The sequence below is a fragment of the Hyla sarda genome, chromosome 6 (assembly GCF_029499605.1).
Source record: "Hyla sarda isolate aHylSar1 chromosome 6, aHylSar1.hap1, whole genome shotgun sequence".
Taxonomy (NCBI): domain Eukaryota; kingdom Metazoa; phylum Chordata; class Amphibia; order Anura; family Hylidae; genus Hyla; species Hyla sarda.
In genome coordinates, this window is record NC_079194.1 from 52,092,608 (window position 1) to 52,115,051 (window position 22,444).

Sequence of the window (22,444 nt, forward strand, 5' to 3'; positions counted from 1 at the left end):
TTTGCAACAGCTAGAGGCCTACAGTTTGAAGACCATTGACTTAGCCAGAAGAAACAACATAGAAAAGCCGCACATCCACCATTTGTAGTTTGATCTACTTGCTTCTCAGCACAATTTCAAAAACTAACAGGTTGTTTGTATACATTTTGATCAAAAAGTACAAGCCCACTCGCCACGTCAAGGCCACCTAGTCAGAGTGGGTCCCTAACCTAACACTGGCATAGCACTGGGCGGCGACCACTGTCTCCGAGACACCAAGCCCACAGGGGGAACAACCCAGTGGCAAGGCAGCCCCACTGCTGCCCGTCCAAGCCCCTAGCTCCGGGTTACACCACCCCACAGACAAAGCATCACAGAAACAATGGCCGCCACAGAGCACCACACCAGTGTGAACACCAACCATGTGCTCCCTGCCAGAGGGCTGGGAGAATGTTAGGAGGAAACCCATATGCAGTCTCCTCCTAATTAAAAAATGCCTGGGCCGAATGGGTGGAGCGGAGTGCTGGCCATGGAAGAGGGGAGAGACTACAATGTACAAATAGCCAGAAGAAAGTTCCCTGAAGGAAGCGATCATGATATTCAAAGAGCTAATCCCGAGGAGATCACAGAGGAGGAGTGAAAAGTCTAGGCCAGGGGTCAATTATACCAGAGAGACAACAGAGAAGTCAACTAATCCAAGGGATAAGACAAAAGGCAGAGTCCAAAGCCGGGTAGAGAAGGCGGCTAATAGATAAGAGGAGCTAGAGATAATAGCAATTGATTCTCAAGCAATGGTCAGGAGGTCCTTACATGGTTCATATAGGTTGCTGGGGGTGCTTGTGAAGACATCAAGGCACACTGGTTACCATGGCAACATGGTACTCCCGCTGATTAAACACAGGGGGATGGTGTTTTTCATTTTGGTTATTCAGATGGTAAAATAATGTTTAATTCTTTATATATATATTTTTTTAACCCCCCCCCCCCCTTTAATTGTTGCACATTACGCTACGATTGCCTGACGACTTTATTTAGGTGGATCTGTAAGTATAATGAAATTCCTTTCAGAAGGACGGTGCCATTCCATTTTTCTAACATTGATCCGGTTAAAGCCAAGAAATGAACATAAATGGCTAAACTCGACATCCATCACATTGCTTAAAAAAAAAAAAAAAAACAATGACAGTGGGTCTCCAATTAGACAAATGAGCACGGGTGCTGCGCCTGTCCCATTATAATGGCTCCACCAGTCAGAAGCCAAGGCATGTGCCAGCTTTTAACAATGAAAGGACACGAGCCCTAATGAGAAGTCACACACCTATCATTTTTAGCTCTACACTAGGTGAGAAAATAAAATGTCAATATATCAGGCCTGGAAAATTTATGTAAGTTTAAAGGGGCACTCCGGCGCTTAGACGTCTTATCCCCTATCCAAAGTATAGGGGATAAGATGCCTGATCGCAGGGGCGGAGCTGTGACGTCACAATGCTCCGGACCCGTGATTGACAGTAGTCAGACCCGGAGCGAACATGCTCTGAGGATTGATTTTAACGGGGTGCGGCGGGGTGCGGTCCCCAGTGGCGGGATAAGACGTCTAAGCGCCGGAGTACCCCTTTAATGAAGAAGTAAACGAACATGTGCAAAACGTATATTTAAAGGGGTACTACCGTGCTGACAACTTATCCCCTATCTAAAGGATAGGGGATAAGTTGCTTGATCGAGTGGGGTCCCACCGCTGGGGACCCCCGCGATCTCGCGTGCAGCACCCCGCTCTCATCAGGCCCCGGAGCGAACATCGCTCCGGGTCTGATGACTGCCGATCACAGGGCCGGAGTATCGTGACATCACAGCTCTGCCCCCATATGACGTCACGCTCCGCCCCCTCAATGTAAGTCTATGGCAGGGGACGAGACAGCTGTCACGATCACCGGCCCCGTCATCAGACCCGGAGCGGATGTTCCCCAGCGGCTGGACCCTGCGCGATCAGGCAACTTTTACCCTTATCCTTTAGATAGGGGATAAGTTGTCAGCACAGTAGTACCCCTTTAAAAAATGTTATGTACCCATTTTTTTTTTTCATAAACATAATTTACACTTTTCCTCAATCCTCCTCCCAAATAGGGCCCTTTTACACAAAGGCTATGTTCACACGGCAGCAATTCTGATTTTTCACTCAAATTCCATGGAGAAAAACAGAATGCAGATTTTCTGCAGATTTGCGGACTTTTCAAAACACAGATTCCGCTCAAATTCAGAATTCCATTAATATCAATGGGGCGCTGAACGGAATATTGAGGAATACTGAATATTGTGGAATACGGAATTTCAGTGGCAGAATTTCCATTGTGGAACATCCGCTGCGGAAATTCCTCTGTGTGAATGGGACAGCAGAATCCCATTGCACATGATGGCCCTCATTTACTAATAGCATTCCGACTCTTTTTGTCAGGTTGTGCACCTAAATTATGTGTAAATTCTGAATGTGCGACAGAAAAAACCCGACAGAATCAGAAACACTCAGAGTGAAAAAAAAAACTACAAAATGGGCGAGGTTTTTGGGAAAAGGGGAGTGTTCCCTACATTTCATCCAAAATCACTCATCTTTTATGAAAAACACTCTGAAAATCATGTGAATTTTCTGGGACGAAAACCCTACTCTTTAAAACATTTATAAAGTTTCCGAAAGCAGAGTAAATTAGTAAATACCATGGGAAAAAAAAGGTCAGAATGGCAAAAAACACAACAAAACCTACACTCCACTCTTAGTAAATCAGGGCCAATGTGTAGTATATTTAGCAAAATATCCGAGCTGAATATTCCCACGGAATGCTTCTTGGAAATTCCACTGTGTGAACATAGCCTAAGGCCGGGTTTACATTATATTCCATTTTGAAATTCTGCTCGGAAATTCAGGTGCAGCAGAGTCCCATTGCTAGTAATAGGCTTACTAGGAGAAAATCCGCTCAAAAAATTCTGCCAGAACATGGTACTTGTTCAATGTTCTGGCGGATTTCTGCTCCGCAGACATTGCTGTCTATGGGGACGGCAATTTCTGTTGACTTCCGTTGACTTGATTTAGTTGTCGCTGGTCGCACTTGGAATCTCTGGCTGGATTCCGAAGTGTGAACCCAGTCAAAGTATTTTCCATGCAGTCCTAGCGCCGACTGATCCTGAACAAAGATCCAATGCAGATGTGAACCTAACCTGTTCCTCCATGTCACCTTGTACCACTCTGTGTCTCCTGCATTTGAACTTGGCCAGTCTCTCACTAGTAGTAACCTGTGCTGCCTGCTTTGACCTGTTTGCCTGTCTGTGACCACAAACGTACTCTTCCAGGTCAGACCTTGGATGGGACCAAGATTACTCTTCTGCTTGACCCTTTTGTGCCTCACACCGCTCTCTGACTGGCCCCAAAGCCAGCTGGCACCCATACCGGGAACACTCTCAAGTTTGAAACGGGTGGACATTTTAAACATTTGTGTAGAAAGAGGAGTGGTCCCGGCACCAGCTACCTACTGCTGTTCGAGCCTTGACACCTGACCGGAGGTATAGACGCTATCCCTAGGAGTCAATCCTCTAGCCTGTCTGGTGCTGTACACGCTGTATGGTATAGTGCAGCTCAATATTGTAGAAAGAACAAATGCGGAGCACTCACCAGGTACTTGAAACAGGGGCTTCTTTATTTCACTGGAATAGTGAAAGCGGGCTTACAGACAGGGGAGCGAGGTGGAACAAATGCGGGGGTATACATGCTGGCGATGGACCGTTCTCGCGTCGAATCAAGTACCTGGTGAGTGCTCCGCATTTGTTCTTTCTACAATATTTTACACATTTGCTTGTTCCATCTGCTCTAGGACCGCTCAGAAATGCGCTGTCTTCAAAGACAGCAATGCATTTCCAAGCGGAATCTGCAGAAACAATCAACAGGTTCATTGCCAAATGTGCACGGTGCAGCAGAATCCCATTGAAATGAATGGTACTCTACTGCAGCGGAATTTCCAAGCTGAATATTTCAGGGAAATGACGCCGTGTAAACATAGCCTCAGAGGTAGCGACCTGGTGGCCCTCTGCAGTGGAGTATAGATCCAGATACAAGGGTTGAAGGGTGAAAGCCAACGGACCACATAGACAACCTTTGACACGTCCAATCCCTAATAAACTCATGCTGATACACAGTTACATGTTTATTACCATTGAGGTACTCAAGTCTTAGAAAACCTTCAAACATTTTATCCACAACAAAGTTAAAACTTACAGGCCTAAAAATACAATGGCCCTCATTTACTATTGCAAACCCGACATGTTTTGTCGGGTTGTGAGCCAGATTCTGTCGCATTGCGCCAGAAATTCTGTCTGCGCCAGATTTTGCGCCAGATTTTGTGCCATAATTGAAAAAACCCCGACTAACTCTCCATTTTGCTAAGAAAACCTGAAAAAGGGGCGTGGCTGCCAGGAAAAGGGGTGTGGTCTCTGAAAGGGGCGTGTTACCGACATTTTCACAAAAACTCTACATATTTACCAAGGTTTCCACATAAAATGTGGTGGATTTGAGCTGAGGAAAACCCTACAGATCAGAGCAAGTGTAAAAAAAAAAAAGCTAAATTTAGGGAAAGTGGAAAATGCAGGGAAACCTTGGTAAATACCGTGGAAAATAAATTGTAGGGAATTAAAACCCACAAAGAAACCTACACAACACTCTGAGTAGATTAGGGCCAATGTGTAGTCCAGCTATTTCCCAGAAAGCACTGCAGACAATCCAGGGGTAAACAGTTCCAGTGTTCAACATAGGAGAAATAAAATCATATACAGTGACCCCCCGACCTACGATGGCCCTGACATACGATCATTTCAACATACGATTGGCAGAGGCAGCATCAAAATACGATGCTTTTGTATGTCGGGGCCATCGCATAAACGGCTATCCGGCAGCGCAGACTGCTTCAGCTGCCACTGGATAGCCGTTTACGGTGCCTCGTGAGCTCCGCTGACGATCACTTACCTGTCCTCGGGGCTCCAGCACATCCTCTTTGGGATCCCCTCCATCGTCGGCGCTTTTCATCGTCGTCATCACGTCGCTGAGCACGCCGTCCCGTCATCCAATAGGAGCGGCGTGCGTAGCGACGTGATGGCGGCGACGGAGCGCGCGGTTGCCGGGGAAGCAGAGGCCTTGCCGGAGCGTCGGGGACACCTCCGGGACGCGGCGACAGCGATGGACGGCGACATCCCGGGCAGCGGTGACGAGTGGTGACGGTCCGGAGTGGCGGGGACAGGTGAGTACAACTTTCTCTAACAGTGGTCTACAACCTGCGGACCTCCAGATGTTGCAAAACTACAACACCCAGCATGCCCGGACAGCCGTTGGCTGTCCGGGCATGCTGGGTGTTGTAGTTTTGCAACATCTGGAGGTCCGCAGGTTGTAGACCACTGTCCTATACTTTACATTGACACGGATCCCTCAACATACGATGGTTTCAACAAACGATGGTCCCTTTGGAACGGATTACCATCGTATGTTGAGGGACAACTGTACCATCTTGAAGAAGCGCCGTTTCCGGCGTGAAACAGTCTGTCCTGGTGTACGCTCCCCGCCTCCCTGCCTCCACCTGCTTGTTACCTGGCATGCTGCATTAAAGCTCCGTTGCCAATGGTGAGTGCAGTCTCTTTACTTCTTCACGGAGAAATAAAATCACTTTGCTTTATCTAATAGTTGTAAAATCTATAACAAAATACAGGACAAATGGACTGATGGGGCATTTCACATGGCCCTTAGCAAGAGCATACAACATTGCTTCAACAATTGGTTTACAAATCCATTATCCCCCATCATCTTCCTTGGATTGAGTCATGAGATTGGGGAAAGATAAGTATGCAGTTATCAATGCATCCCAAGGCAATGTTATAGAGGGTAGTAACATCATATAAATGTATACACATGTAGCAAAACAGGACACATTACTATCGCTGTCCTATAAGATCCACTTTCTAATTTAGTCGACAAGGTACACGAGTATTCAGCATAAAAATCCAGAATGATTCACGATTACGAAGCCTGCGGCAGTGATCTAATCGTGAAGGCGGGAGGGGAAGCAACTCATTCCACCTCCTATGCAGTAGGTGACGAGATGTTGTGATGTACTTGTGAAAAAATGCAATAATGCTGCCAAAAAATCTTCAAAGTTAGAAAAGTCACTTGCATTAGCGTTAACCCCTTGGTGTACCACGCCGTACATGTACGTAATAAAATGTCTTTAGTTTTGAGGGGTGCTCAGGTACTTTAAAACTTATCCCCAAACTACAGGATAGGGGATGAGTGTCTGATCACGGGGGGTCCGACCGCTAAGACCCTCCCTCCCGTAATCTCTGTGCATAGAGTGATGGGGTCGTCACACGCTCCATGCATTGTCCATGGACAGTGCATGGATAAGGGGGAAGTTTAAAGTATTGGAGTGCCCCTTTAAATGGGTTATCTGGCCAATTGCAATTACATCTGATTAGCTGCATATTAAGAGATATACATCAGAAGGAGCAGCAGTGTTCACCATTTTGTTCTGCCCGTTGGAAGAATTGTAGTTCTTTTTTTACTGATGACAGTCGGGTCCTGTTTTTTTAGCCTGTTTTAGCTGCATTTTACTTGGGCGTGCTCTGCCGGGATTGGTCAAGTATGTCTCGTGCCAATTTACCATACTTAGTGTATCAATGATAGGGATTATGGGGTATGTAGGTACAGGGCCACGAACAGCACTGCAAAAGCAGGTGGTCCAGTGTGTAAGACCAGGTGGATCAAAGGTCTCCAGGGGGCATCAGTACCTGCAATTGACCATGAAAACAGTATTGAGGTCATCGTAAGCCGTAAGGACATCATCCACAGAGGTTTTTATTTTTTACCCTAGTGTCAGATAACCCCTTTATGGCACTACGATGATCCAATAGGACAATGACATCCAAGGTGTATGTCAAAAGGATGGGGCTTCCTCTGTCATCTCAATAGTGCTTTGTCACATGACCACAGTAAGCAAATAGGTTACAATGGTAGCCAGGGGAATTAAATAATAATAAATAATAAAAAGTTTAATAAAAATAAATAAATAAAATAAGCCACTCCCAAAAAAAAAAAAAAATGTGCTTTTTTTAAAATGTTTTTATTTATCCTTAAATAGTTCAGCAAGACCACTGCAATAGTAACAACTTATATAATAAAGTGACTTGCAATTTTTACTGCCTGGTAAGTGGCGAAAGAAAAATCCCAAAATGTAATTATGCAACTAAAATAAAAATGATGACTCTCAGAAGGCAGCAACTAAAAAAAATCTTCTTATGGTACAAAAATGAAAAAAAATGAAAAAAAATGCATTATTGTGACTAATATGGTATGGCTAGTGTAACTATAAAGCTAATTTGTTAGTTAGTCATTTGTAGTTGTTTTGCTACAATTAATAAATTACAGGTAATGTTGGTGATGGTGGGAGAATGCACAGAGGTTGCCCCAGAGGTTGCCCCCACAGCAGCACAGCAGGAGGCTGTGAGGTGATATGAATGAGTGTCAGGACCAGAAAACCAGCTGTTCACATCACAGTATGAAGCAAGGAAGGAGCAGATGAACCCATATATCAGTGTTTCCAACCAGTGTACCTCCAGCTGTTGCAAAACTACAACTCCCAGCATGCCCGGACAGCCGCTGCTATAGAATGTCCATATATAAGGAGAACAAGAGCAGAAATCAAGAGCAGAAAAAAGGAAGGAGAGGATAACCCATATATGACTAAATTTTGTTTGTTAATTTGTTTTCCCTTAGTCTCCTCAGTAGCACAATATGGGGTGTTTCTGCCCCTGTGAGCTGATAGGACAGGGTTTTTTTTCAATGAAATCAAACAAAAAACCTATAGGCACCTCCCCCTTTGCCTATTTAAATGCCCACTACACAACAGGACAGTGAGTACATTTTAAAGTAACAAAAATGGTAAGTATAAAGGGATGGAAGCTTGTGCTGCTGAGGAGACTGAGGGAAAACGAATTAACAAACAAAATGTAGTCTTCCCTGTCATCCCTCAGCAGCACAATATGGGGATTTAGCAAGTATAACTCCTAGGGAGGGCTCACCTGCCATGCAGAATTCAGAATAGTTCCAGCCAAAATAGTTTCACTAGATAGAAAAGCATCAACTTTATAGTGTTTTAGAAAAGCGAATGGTGTACTCCATGCTGCAGAATGACAGATATGTTCCAAAGGGACAAAATTACGTTCAGCCCGAGAGGTTGAAATAGACCTTGTAGAGTGTGCTCTAGTGAACTCTGGTGCAGTCAAACCCTTAGAAGTGTAACACAGATTAATACAATCACAAATCCACCAGGAAATGGAAGGTTTTGATGCTTTAGAACCCTTCTTTGGACCATGATGTAAAATAAGAAGGTTTTCAGACTTTTGAAAGGATTAAGTTCTTTCCAAATACATTTTTAAACATCTTACCAAATCTAAGGGTAGAAAAATCCCACTGAGAAGATCCAGATTCAGGAGAAAACTGTGGAAGAGAAATTACTTGATTTCAAAGGAAGCAACTTTAGGCATGAAAGAAGGAAGGAATCTCAGAAGGACTTTGCCAGGTAAGAAAGTGGTATAAGGTTTACTGAAGCCAAAGCTTGAAGTTCACTAACCCTCTTGGCAGTAGTAACAGCAAACAACAAGACCAGTTTAAAGGGTACCTCTCATCAAATAAACTTTTGATATATTTTAGATTAATGAATGTTGAATAACTTTCCAATAGCATGTTAATGAAAAATATGCTTCTTTCTATTGTATTTTTCCCGATCAGTCCTGTCAGCAAGCATTTCTGACTCATGCTGGAGTCCTAAACACTCAGAGCTGCCAGCCAGCTTTGTTCACAGCCAAACAGGCTGTGAACAAAGCAGGCTGGCAGCTCTGAGTGTTCTCCTTTGTGAACAAAGCAGACTGGCAGCTCATAGTGTTTAGGACTCCAGCATGAGTCTGAAATGCTTGCTGCCAGGACTGGTAGGGAGACCCCTAGTGGTCATTTCTTCAAAGTGGAAAATTAAATAGAAAGAAGCATATTTTTTTTAATAATATGCAATTGTAAAGTTATTCTGCCTACATTAATCTATAATATATCAAAAGTTTTTTTTTATGAGAGGTACCCTTTAAGAGTGAGGAACCTAAGTTCAACTTCCTTTAAGGGTTCAAAGGGTTGAGCACAAAGTTTTTGCAGAACTAATGCCAAATCCCATGGGGCAACAGGTTTTACAGATCTTGGATGAATTCTGGTGATGGCTTTAATAAAGGATTTGGCTACCGACTCATGAGTGAGGCGTCTGTGAAGGAACGCTGATAAAGCTCCTAACTGTACCTTGATAGAGTAAGGAGAAAGGCCTTTGTCAAATCCATCCTATAGGAATTCCAGAATTGATGGAACAGAAGGAGGGGTTAATCTTCTTGACAGCACACCACTTGTGAAAAATTCATCTAACTGTGCTGTAAGTCCTGTTAGTCGCCTCTGGTTTTCAATAGGGACCTACCAACCTCCATGCTGACAGATTGAGGCTAAGTTTCCACTTGGTTTTTTTGTGGCCCAAAAAAAAACGCTAGAAAAAACGCCACAGCATTTTCCTGTGTTTGGCCACATCATTTATTTAACAAAATTTAAATTTTTTATAGCGAAATTTTAATACATTTTTATACAGGGATCAATTTATATGGGAGGGCAGGGCACTAAAAATGTAGCCGATAATAATGAAAATTTAGTGTGTGTGTTTTTCACTTTTTTTATATTTTATATGTAGTACTACTACTCCCAGCATGGAACACACTGTTCCATGATGGGAGTAGTAGTTCCTGTACTAATAGACAGATCGCCCCGGGTGTCACTCCTGACACCCACTGTGATCCTCCTGTATAATGTATAGATGCGGGCGGCCGCTCTTCTATGGTCCCCTGCACTGACGTTTATATACACCTATTCATATTTCCCACAGAGAGTTGTGATTGGCTGGAACCATCTGTCCAATCACAATATGAATAGGTGTCAGAAGTGATACCTGGGACGATCTGTCTATTAGTACAGGAACTACTACTCCCATCATGGAACAGTGTGTTCCATGCTGGGAGTAGTAGTACTACCTAAAAAATGTAAAAATAAAGAAAAAAAAGTGACAAACACACAGACACTACGTTTTTATTATTGTCAGCTACATTTTTAGTGCCCTTCCCGCCCACATAAATTGATCCCTGTTTAGAAATGAATAAAAATTTGGTTATAAAAAAGATACATTTTGTTAAATACAATTTTTTTCCATCACTACTGTATCTTTTTTAATATTTTTTTAATGGTACCCTATGAAATTTTATTTAAAAAGGTATCTCTAAAGTCCAAAAAAAAATAAATAAACCGCTGACAAAAACGCCAAAGTTAAAACTCACATGTCATTTTTCTTGGCATTTTTTTACTCCCATAGGCTTCTATGGGAGGAAAATGCCACGATTTCAGGGAAAAAAACGCCATAGGATAAACATACAGTGACTTTGCAAAACTGCCAAGGAGCTAAAACAGAGTGAAAAGACACCAAAAGGTTTTTAAAAAATGGCAAACTGAAAAACGCAAAGTGTGAAAAGAATTTTTTGAAGGAGTGCACAGTAGATTGCTCTCAGTTCCTTGATATTGGAAGATAGAAGTAGTTCTTCTGGACTCCATTTCCCAGCCGCCTTCCTGCCTAGAAGATGAGCACCCCATCCGGACTCTGAAGCGTCTGTTGTCAAGACTAACCAACATGGTTCTAGAAGGGACATCCCATCCCGGGGTACAGCCCACCACCTCAGGGACCTGCGAACTGAGGGAGAAAGTGTAGAGGATAGAGTCCAGGGAGGAAATCTTCCTGTCCCAGGATGGCAGAACTTCTGCTTGTAGGGGTCTCATATGTCACAATGCCCATGGGACTGCTTCTGCTGAGGATGATAGGAGACCTCGAAATCTCATGAGTGTCCTCAGGGATACCCTGCGAGGGATACAAAGGAGATGATATCCCTTGGATATCCTTTCTTGCAGGAGATAGAAAAATTCTCATACTGTGGGAATCTAGGCAGAACCCCAGAAAAGTTCTTAACTTGTCTGGAATTAAATGGGGCTTTTCCATATTTACCACCCATCCGAGCTTGTGAAGTAATCCTAAAGACAGACTGGTGTGGAGATGGAGTTCTTCCTGGGATCTTGCTAGAATCAGCCAATCTTCTAGGTACGGTATAATTCTGATCCCTTGTTTTGTCTGGATCTCTGTAGGGAACGGTCACGCCTATGTTGATTATAACGGCCTCGAAAGAATCTGTTGGATAAGGGAAGACTCTTCCCTTTCTTGTCAGAGAGTTCCTCCATAATTGTATCCAATTCAGATCCAAACAACTTCCTCTAAGTTGCATAACGTATACTTAGAAGAGTTATCACCAGGCTAGGGCCATAGAGCCCTTCTAGCAGCAGAGGAGAGGGACATGTTGCGGAGGACAGTTTAACCTGCTGGCAGTTGGCATCATAAAGGTAGTCCAAACTAGGGATCGACCGATTATCGGTTTGGCTGATATTATCGGCCGATATTCCCGATTTTGGACATTATCGGTATCGGCAATTACCTTGCCGATAATCCGATAATGCCCCGCACTGCCCCCACCACACCGCACCACACCCCGGAATATCGGTATAAGTTATCGGCTATCGGCCCTAACCTCCACAGAATCGGCCCTAAAAAAACGATATAGGTTGATCCCTAGTCCAAACCTAAATTTATATATTTGAAGGATTTTAGGCGGTTAATCCAATCCTTAGACTTGGATGGGTACAGAGGACAAAGCGTTTTAAAAAGCCTGCTCAAAATTGGAGCTTTTTCAGGATTTACCCATTCCGACTTCTTAAGCTCCAGGAGTGTATCATCCACCCAGAAAACCCATTATTGAGGGGGCGTGTCGGCCGCCTCTTGGAGCGGTGGTCGACGCCCGCTATCTGGTCAGCGAGCAGGAGCCCCGTACAGGAGATCGCCCCCGCAATCAGAAACTTATCGCTTAACTTAGGATAAGAGATACGTTTTTCAGCACTGGACTACCCCTTAAAGGGGCCAGCCTGACGTCCACGCTCACATCAGGACAGAAAATAAAAACTCACTATCCTGTGGTGTAGTGGGCATTTATATAGGCAAAGGGGGAGGTGCCTATAGGTTTTTTTGTTTGATTTAATAAAAAAAAATCCCCTGTCCTATTAGCTCACAGGGGCGGAAACACCCCATATTGTGCTGCTGAGGGACGACAGGGAAATTTGTGTTTCCCAACTAGGGGTGCCTCCAGCTGTTGCAAAACTACAACTCCCAGCATGCCCGGACAGCCGAAGGCTCCTGCTGGGGGACTCCTGCTGCCTAATATGGGAGGACACTGTCGCTGCCTAATATGGGGGGGGGGGGGCAGTGCCGCTGGCTACTATGGGGGACTCCTGCTGTCTAATATTGGAGGACACTGTTGCTGCCTAATATGGGAGACACTGCCGCTGCCTAATATAACTGTATGTAATCTCTTATATGGTCTGTAGTGGTAATGAGGGGGGTTGTTGTCAGTCCCCTGATATAACTGTATGTAATCTCTTATATGATCTGTAGTGGTAATGATGGGGGTTGTTGTCAGTCACCTGATATAACTGTATGTAATCACTTATATGATCTGTAGTGGTAATGATGGGGGTTGTTGTCAGTCACCTGATATAACTGTATGTAATCTCTTATATGGTCTGTAGTGGTAATGATGGGGGTTGTTGTCAGTCACCTGATATAACTGTATGTAATCTCTTATATGATCTGTAGTGGTAATGATGGGGGTTGTTGTCAGTCACCTGATATAACTGTATGTAATCTCTTATATGACCTGTAGTGGTAATGATGGGGGTTGTTGTCAGTCACCTGATATAACTGTATGTAATCTCTTATATGATCTGTAGTGGTAATGATGGGGGTTGTTGTCAGTCACCTGATATAACTGTATGTAATCTCTTATATGACCTGTAGTGGTAATGATGGGGGTTGTTGTCAGTCCCCTGATGTAACTGTATGTAATCACTTATATGGTCTGTAGTGGTAATGATGGGGGTTGTTGTCAGTCACCTGATATAACTATATGTAATCACTTATATGGTCTGTATTGGTAATGATGGGGGTTGTTGTCAGTCCCCTGATGTAACTGTATGTAATCACTTATATGGTCTGTAGTGGTAATGATGGGGGTTGTTGTCAGTCCCCTGATGTAACTGTATGTAATCACTTATATGGTCTGTAGTGGTAATGATGGGGGTTGTTGTCAGTTTGTCAGTATAGGACGTCCTCCTAAACTTGACAGACTGACAACATTATTGCTGTTCAGAGGTATTCCCATTCTGTAGGCATATTAAGGGTGTGAATGAGGTCATGGTTAGGGGTATGAGTGTGGTTAGGGGTGTGACATTTTTAGATTCTAATTTTTTATAATGCAATTTTGAAGCTAAATCCAAGAGTGAATTTAAAAAGAAAAGAAGCAATATTATACTTGTCTCCTTTATTATGGTTCACACCTGGTTTTGGGTTTAAAATTGCATCACAAAACCTGAGCAGAGCCTGAAAATGTAAGAGCACCCTTAGGGAACATTCTCGCAGTAGAGTTACCAAATGCAGGTGCTGCCATGCTCGTATGTGGTCGCCAATATGGCTGCAGGATTTTCTGGAGAAACTGTGGCATCCCATGTAAAATTGTGCAGTCACTGGCCACCGCGTGGCTTCATTAGCATGCAGTAACTTCACCCCATATCCATTATATCCATTGTGATCCACATCTGGTTTTAGCTTCAAAAACTGTATCACAAAACCAGACAAGTCCCCGTTTTGATCAGGTTTTGTTCAGGCTTTGTGATACTGTTCATGGGGCTAAAACCAGATTATAAAAGGAAAGAAATATAAAAGAAAACCATTACTTCTCTTTTCAGAATCAGCTCCTGGTTTTAGTTTAAAATCTCCATCACAACACTTAGAACAAGCACCCATGAACGCCCATATTGAAATACCTTTTGTCAATTTACTCTTTGAAAAGTCAATAACACAAAGATTCAGATGCTTTTTTTCTCTCTGCTCTGTGAATGTTTACTCTATGTGCTCAATAAAAGACATGAACAATAAAATTAATTGTGTGTTATTAGTTTAGTTAGATTGTGTTTATATATAATTGTGACTTAAAGGGGTACTCCAGAGGGGGAAAAAAGAAGTATTTTCACATCAACTGGTGCCAAAAAATGTGTAAACTACTTCTATTAAAAAATCTTAAATGGGCACTGTCAGATCCAAATATTTTTTATATGTTGTTACTGATTAAAATTAAAGACCTTTTGTGATATGGTTGTTTAAAATTTTTTGAATATTTAATAAAGAAAACAACTCATGAAAATCCCACAACTAGAGGTCTCCATACCTACTGGGACTAAACAGTTCTGCAGCAGCATCAGGCTTGTCCATGAGTCATGGACAAGAGATGACTTATGGACAAGGCTGTATGAGCAGACACACCAATCACCTCCAACCACCACAAGGGAGGGACACGCCCCTTTCCCCTGAGATGATTTCTAACACTGTGAGCTAATGAAAAGAGGGATTTTTATAATAAATATTGGTGATAGAGACATAAAAGTTAGATGTACATGTTCAGGATTAGGTACTGATGAATGTTTTATTTTTTTTTTGCTTGTTTTTTGGGAGATCTGACAGGTACTCTTTAATCCTTTCAGTACCTATCAGCTGCTGCATGTCCTGGAGGAAGTTCCTGTAGTTCTTTCCAGTCTGACCACAGTGCTCTCTGCTGCCACCTCTGTCCGTGTCAAGAATTGCCCAGAGTAGGAGCAAATCCCCATAGCAAACCTCTCCTGCTCTGAACAGTTTCTGACACAGACAGAGGTGGTAGCAGAGAGCACAACTTCCTCTGGAGCATGCAGCAACTGATGAGTACTGGAAGGATTGCAATTTTTATATAGAAGTAATTTACAAATCTGTTTAACCTTCTGGCACCCAGTTGATTAGAAGTATAACTGTTTATTGGGGGGAAAAAATTTCTAAAGTTTTTATCAGTCGCAGTCTCGGTGCTGATTTCCCCCCACCAATCTCTAGATATAGCCAGGAAAAGCGTGAGGCAGTGCACTTCACTCCCTAGCTCAGCATTCAATCTGTGTCTTTGCAGGAGACAGTATATTATAAATTTAGAGTGAAGTGTGCTGCTCTACGTTTCTCCCTGCTATATCTAGAGATCATTGGGTGTCTCAGCACTGAGACCCCAACCAATCATAACTCATATGAACTTTTTTGTTTTAAATGACAATAACACTATAAATAATTACTAAACTATATTTTATTAGTTATCAATGTATAATTTTATGGTAATTTCAAAGGGTTTACTTACTTTTTCTTGCAATTGCATTTTCCTATGGCCTGGAGACTGGGTGCCCTACATTTCGCCTATGATGTTTTTGAAGGGATATATATCAACCTACAATCCAGCTACACAATATGTCAAACAAATACAACACCTAACCTACAAAAGATTTACACTGTAATAATATCAATATAGAATCTTTATTGAAAAAAAGATACAAGACAAAAATAGCCCTCCCATTAAAATATTGCACCCTATAAAATACACATACCCCCAAGGGATCAACAAAAACGGATGGGGAGCATAAGGAGACAATAACCTCTACATCCTATGTTACCAATGAGTAATATAACAATCACATCGGCATGTAAAAATACCATGTACATGGTACCATGTTGGCATGGTACCATGTACATGAAGGGGCGGGGCTATGACGTCACGAGCTCCCGCCGCCAGCTCCAGCGTTTGGAACAGTTTGTTCCAAACGCTGAGCAGCGCAGTACCCCTTTAAGGCATCAATATGCACTTACCCACACCTCCTGATGAAGGATCGAAACACGTCTCGAGGTGGTGGTGGGGTGCATCAGAAGCCTCCAACATGTCCCAGCCAGGTGAGGATTAATACTTATGTACATGGTATTTTTTACATGCCAATGTGATTGTTTTATTACCAATTGGTGAGATAGGATGTAGAGGTTATTGTCTTCTGATGCTCCCCATCCGTTTTTGTTGTTCTCTTGGGGGTATGTGTATTTTATAGGATGGGCTATTTTAATTGGAGGGCTATTTTTGTCTTTGTTCAATAAAGATTCTATATTGATAATATTACAGTGACAATCTTTTGTAGGTTAGGAGTATACAGGGAACTGGAATTGTGCATCTGAAATATACTGCACCAGCCCATGACAGAGTGGGGTTATGGACAGCACCCACCAGATCCATGCCGCTTGTTTGAATCCAATGGTACAAACATTGCCATCCATTAATCAATGATAACTAGTATCCCTCCCCCCAATGATGGATTTAGAAAGGGGGAGCTAAGGGGTGCAGTAAAGAACTGACGCTTTGCCATGCCAACAGTGCTAATGACAATGCAGACAGCTGCCCCCTCTGGTGAAGGCAAGTAAGGTAGCATATTGAAAACAATGAAGCCCATACAACAGTGTTTTTTTCCAAACAGTGTGCCTCCAGCTGTTTCAAAACTACAACTCCCAACATGCCCGGACAGCCGAAAGCTGTCCGGTCATGCTGGGATTTGTAGTTTTGCAACAGCTGGAGGCACGCTGTTTGGAAACTGCTGCTATAGAATGTCCATATTTAAGGAGAACAAATAAAGAGAATAAAATCCATAAATAATTAAGTGGAGTACAGTAAATGTATTATGTATACACCATGGCACGCCAGCCTAAAAGTAATGGTGCAGACCAGTGCATTACCGCCATCTAGTGAGAGTACATTAGAATTACATGTCTATAAAACATAACTGAGAAAACTAAGGAAATTAAAAGGGGATATGTCATCTCCTTCATGCCGCCCTCTCTCGTGCAGAATGCAGTAATGACGGGCATGCTGATTCCTGTAGTTTGGGCAAACGTACATTGTAGTACACGTTGCAGCACCTGCCGGAGCTGTAAGTCAGGAGATGGGGATTCGTGAGCTGATTGACAGGTTTTTCCCTAGGCCTAGTAATAGGCATCAGTCAGCGGCAGGAAGGTGCAGACAGCTCACGAATCTACCAGACTTCTGGCTCATAGCGCTTGCAGCATATTGCAACAAATGAAATGTGAGGTAGGCCAAACTACAGCATATAGTACATAGCAGACATACGGTTAAAGGCAGCATGAAGGATGCGACAGGTTCCCTTTAAATCCAAGATCAATACCAGCAGAATAGACAGCATCATGCAATCCATTGGGAATTTTTTTAGACCCTTTTCACCTTTTTTCACATTTTGTTAAACCTTTGTTAGACCTTCTGCTATAATATAAAAAAAATTCTAAATTTCCCCCATCGTTCTGCGCCCAATACCCTATAATAACAAAGAATAAATGGAATAGTAGACATGTTTAACCCCTTGAGGACCGGCGCCGGTAACAACATGTACCTGCTACAGTCATCAGACTGACATCTAATTGTGGGGGTATTATTTCACCACTGACTCCAGTCAAATCACCAGTCCTATGGTACCCAAGTGAGAAGGATACCATGCATATCTACTACGGCAGTGGTCTTCAACTTGCGGACCGCCAGATGTTGCAAAACTACAACTCCTGACGAAGCCCATACGCGAAACGTGCGTTGGGGTGTTGGTGCTTGGTGTTCCTGGCCTTTGGGTATATGACAGGTAGTCTTTTTAGGTATTACCCATCTTGGGTCCCTATTTATGTTTGTTATATTGCATTGCTGCTCCCTATGTTACATCAATGTATGTTAGATATTATATCTATTGTTACGATATCATAAGTATGCAGCTATGCCAGTCTTACACTATGTATGCTCTTGACTGAATGCCTACATTACCCATACCAGGTCCACTGGCACTTGTTGTCTCCTGCGTAAGGTCATCCTCTGCCTTTTACTATTTTTTAAAATTGTTTTTTATTGTCTAATAAAGATTGTTATACTTTTTGAAATAATATTAGTATTGTAGGTCTCTTTGTTTTTGGCTATATATCGGTACCCCCGGGACCTACATACGGCACGTATTGTTTTGCCGTTTTTGTTGTTTGGCTAAATTAAAACTACAACTCCCAGGATGCCCGGACAGCCTTTGGCTGTCCGGGCATGCTGGGAGTTGTAGTTTTGCAACATCTGGCGGTCCGCAGGTTCAAGACCACTGTACTACGGCATCTGTCTACAGATATCAATACTCAACGAACAGACCAATATTAAAGGGGTTATCCAGGAAAAAACTTTTTTATATATATATATCAACTGGCTCCAGAAAGTTAAACAGATTTGTAAATTACTTCTATTAAAAAATCTTAATCCTTTCAGTACTTATGAGCTTCTGAAGTTAAGGTTGTTCTTTTCTGTCTAAGTGCTCTCTGATGATACCTGTCTTGGGAACCGCCCAGTTTAGAAGCAAATCCCCATAGCAAACCTCTTCTAAACTGGGCGGTTCCCGAGACACATGTCATCAGAGAGCACTTAGACAGAAAAGAACAACCTTAACTTCAGAAGCTCATAAGTACTGAAAGGATTAAGATTTTTTAATAGAAGTAATTTACAAATCTGTTGAACTTTCTGGAGCCAGTTGATATATATATATAAAAAAAAAAGTTTTTTCCTGGATAACCCCTTTAATTGTTGAATTTAACACACTACATGGTTTTCTTCTCATATTGGTCTTATATTAATTGTGAAACAAAAAACTGGTTGTCGTTAAAATAAGAAAAAAAAAACTACTTCTACATATGTGCTAAAATATGACCACTGATGACTGACCGTGACTCTTTGACGGTGACCGAAAGCAACCATCTCATTACTATCTATTAATATCTTGTTTCACCTCTAGCATATCTCAATAATTTATGCATAATCTTTAGTATGTTCAAAATTTCTCCTTCAACCCTGATGAACCCATCTAAAAAATATGGGAGAAACCCGTAGGAATATCGAGTATGAGAAATTTGTCCATGTAAATACCACTTGATGCTTATCTGATAGTGGCTACTACATACCCTTTCCCCATCCACACTTATAGTAGTTAGGGCAAGGGTATATAGAATAGGCAGGGAAATTGAATGTATAGGGTACTCACCTGTATCCATTTTCCCTCCCATAGTCAGATAGTTGGCTGCCATCAATTGCTGTTGTATAAGCGAGGTATACATGTGTATATATCGACTAACAAATTATTATCTGTACATTTCACTGTCTTTGTTTTATATTTTATAAGAATCTAGTAAAAGTTATATTTCCCACTATCTACGCCTCATTGGTTGAGTTTCCTAATTAAATCTATATGCCAATTTCTCTCCAAGGGCATTACCATCAGATTCACTTAGCTTTACCTCATACGTCATTGACAGTGCGGTTAAAGTAACATTACATTTTTATAGTTTGGACATTTACGCACGTAGCGATACCACATATGTTTATTTTTATTTACGTTTTTTTTTTAATGGGAAAAGGGGAAGTGATGAAAACTTTTATTAGGGAAGGGATTAATTCACATTTATTAACTTTTTTTACACAATTTTTTAGTCCCCATAGGGGACTATTACATGCAATCCTTGGATTGCATACACTGCTCAATGCTATGCCATAGCATAGCACTGATTAGTGTCATCGGTGCTCTGCTGTTCCAGCCTGCCATGGCTTACTGAAGCTTCAGACCAACGATCAGATGGCGAGGAGGCTGGTATGGTCCCTCCTGCCATCCTCTCAGCTGATCGGGACACCGCTCCGCTGAGCTGCCGGGACCCTGTTTTTCTCATTTTAGATGCTGCGATCAACTTTGATTGTGGCGTCTAAGGGGTTAATGCTGGGCATAACCGCAATCGGTGATATCCAGCATTAGACACGGGTCCCAGCGGCAGCTCCATAGCCCGCGTCATAGAAGGGGAGAGGGACAAAGGTGTACAGGTATGCCCTTGGTCCCCAAGAGGTTGAAAATGTATTTTTAAAAAATGTAATTATGGGGGGATGTAAGTATTCAGACCTTTTTCTATGACACTTGAAATTTAGCTACGACTCCTCCCATTTCTCTTGATCAACTCTGAGATGTTTCTACACTTTGATCAGAGTCATCTGTAGTAAATTCAGTTGATTGGATAGGATATAGAAAGACACAGCCCTGTCTATATAAGGTCTCACAGCTGTCAATGTATATCATAGCAAAAACCAAGCCATGAGAGGGAAAGAACTGTCTGTAGAGCTTAGATATGGGATTGTGTGGAAGCACATGTCTGGAGAAGGGTGAAAAAAAATTGTTGCACTGAAAGCTAACTGAGTACAGTGGCCTTCATAATTCCTAAATGGAAGCAGATTGAAACAATCAGGAATCTGGCGGTCGCCCCACCCGTCTAAGTAATCAGTGAGAAGGTAAGATAAAAGAGGTGTCCATAAGCCCAATGGTCATTCTGGCTGAACTCTAAAGATCCTGTGTACAGATGGAAGAAACTTCCAGAAGGCCAATTACCATCACTACAGCCTCCACAACCTGGGCTTTATGGCAGAGTAGCTAGGAAGAAGACACTCAGTAAAAGACACATGAGAGCCGCCTGGAGTTTACAAAAAAGCACCTAAAGGACTTTCAGACTGAGAAAAACAAGATTCCCTGATCTGATGAAACCAAAATAAGGAGATTTTTGTTTACTTACCGTAAAATATCTTTCTCGGAGGATCCATTGGGGGACACAGACCGTGGGTGTATGCTGTTGTCTCTAGGAGGTGTGACACTATGGTAATAAAAAAAGTCGGCTCCTCCCAGCAGGATATACCCGCCTTCAGGCTCTGAGCTAATCAGTTTAAGTTCCAGAGCAATAGGAGGAGACCAACAGGTCAAAGAAAAACCCCAAACTGTCCGAGAACCAGAAGAAAAAACATAACTGAACACACCCTCGGACAGAGACCCAAAGGAAAATCCCAAAAAGGACGGGAGCTGTGTCCCCCAATGGATCCTCAGAGAAAGAGATTTTATGGTAAGTAAACAAAAATCTCCTTTTCTCTATCGGCTCCATTGGGGGACACAGACCGTGGGACGTACCAAAGCCGTCCCTTGGGTGAGCAGATAAGCAGTCAGGCAGACGGCCGATCCACTGCCGCCTGCAACACTTTACGACCCAGACTAGCATCAGCCGATGCGAAAGTATGTACTTGGTAAAACCTCAAGAAAGTGTGCAAAGACGACCAGGTAGCCGCCTTGCAAATCTGCGAGGCCGAGGCTCTATTCTGGAGAGCCCAGGATGCCCGAACAGAACGGGTAGAATGAGCCTCAACCCTGAAAGGAGGAATCTTCCCCTTACAGCGATAGGCTTCCGAAATGGCGGACCGAATCCACCAAGAAATGGTGGCCTTGGAAGCAGGTTATCCCTTGCGACGACCTTCCGTAACGACAAAAAAGGAATCACACTGACGAAACGAAGAAGTCGTGGAGAGATAAGACCGAACAGCCCGAACTACATCCAGCTTGTGTAGTAAGCGCTCCTTAGGATGAGAAGGAGCAGGACAAAAGGACAATGTCCTCATTGAGATGAAAGGCCGAGACCACCTTAGGCAAAAAGGAAGGATCTGGCCGGAAAATAACCTTGTCCTGGTGGATCACCAGAAACGGAGAATGGCAGGAAAGAGCCGCCAATTCAGACACCCTCCGGATGGAGGTGAGGGCAACAAGAAACGCCACTTTCCAAGAAAGGAGGCGGAGAGACACCTCTCTAAGGGGCTCAAAGGGTGCACCCTGGAGGGCACTCAGGACCAAATTGTAGTCCCAAGGGGGAGAGGGTGACCGATAAGGAGGAACAGCGTGCGCCACTCCTTGAAGGAAGGTCCGGACATGAGAATTAGAAGTCAGGGGCCGCTGGAAAAGAACAGTAAGGGCCGAAACCTGACCTTTAAGTGAACTGAGAGACAACCCCAGTTCCAATCCCGGGGAACCTAGAAGGTTACCGGGGAGAAGTCCTGAGCTTCACACCAACGAAAATAAGGCCGCCGAGTACGGTGGTAAATTCTTGCGGAGGAGGGCTTAAGAGCCCTGAGCATGGTAGAATGACTTGGGAAGAGAACCCAAGGGCTGTCACGATGCCGGCTGGCAGGAGGTGGATCCTCTGTGCCAGAGAGGGATTGGCGTGGACCGTGCTAGTGGACCGGTTCTAAGTCACTACTGGTGTTCACCAGAGCCCGCCGCAAAGCGGGATGGTCTTGCTGCGGCGGTAGTGACCAGGTCGTATCCACTAGAAACGGCTCAACCTCTCTGACTGCTGAAGATAGGCGCGGTACAAGGGAGTAGACAGAAGCAAGGTCGGACGTAGCAGAAGGTCGGGGCAGGCAGCAAGGATCGTAATCAGGGGCAACGGCAGGAGGTCTGGAACACAGGCTAGGAACACACAAG

The 22,444-nt window shown here is 43.2% G+C and overlaps 1 protein-coding gene across 1 annotated transcript in view; it reads right to left on the reverse strand.

Annotated features, from left to right (window-relative positions):
• LOC130277433 (uncharacterized) overlaps nucleotides 1-11,394 on the reverse strand; it is a 37,143-nt gene extending 25,749 nt beyond the window's left edge. Inside the window, exons 1-2 of the mRNA XM_056528103.1 lie at nucleotides 10,976-11,394; nucleotides 8,443-8,494 (exon numbers count right to left, since the gene is read on the reverse strand). Of these exons, the coding sequence (XP_056384078.1) occupies nucleotides 8,443-8,494; nucleotides 10,976-11,394 (471 nt within the window). The remainder of the gene's footprint in view (nucleotides 1-8,442; nucleotides 8,495-10,975) is intronic.
• Nucleotides 11,395-22,444: the final 11,050 nt, after the last annotated feature.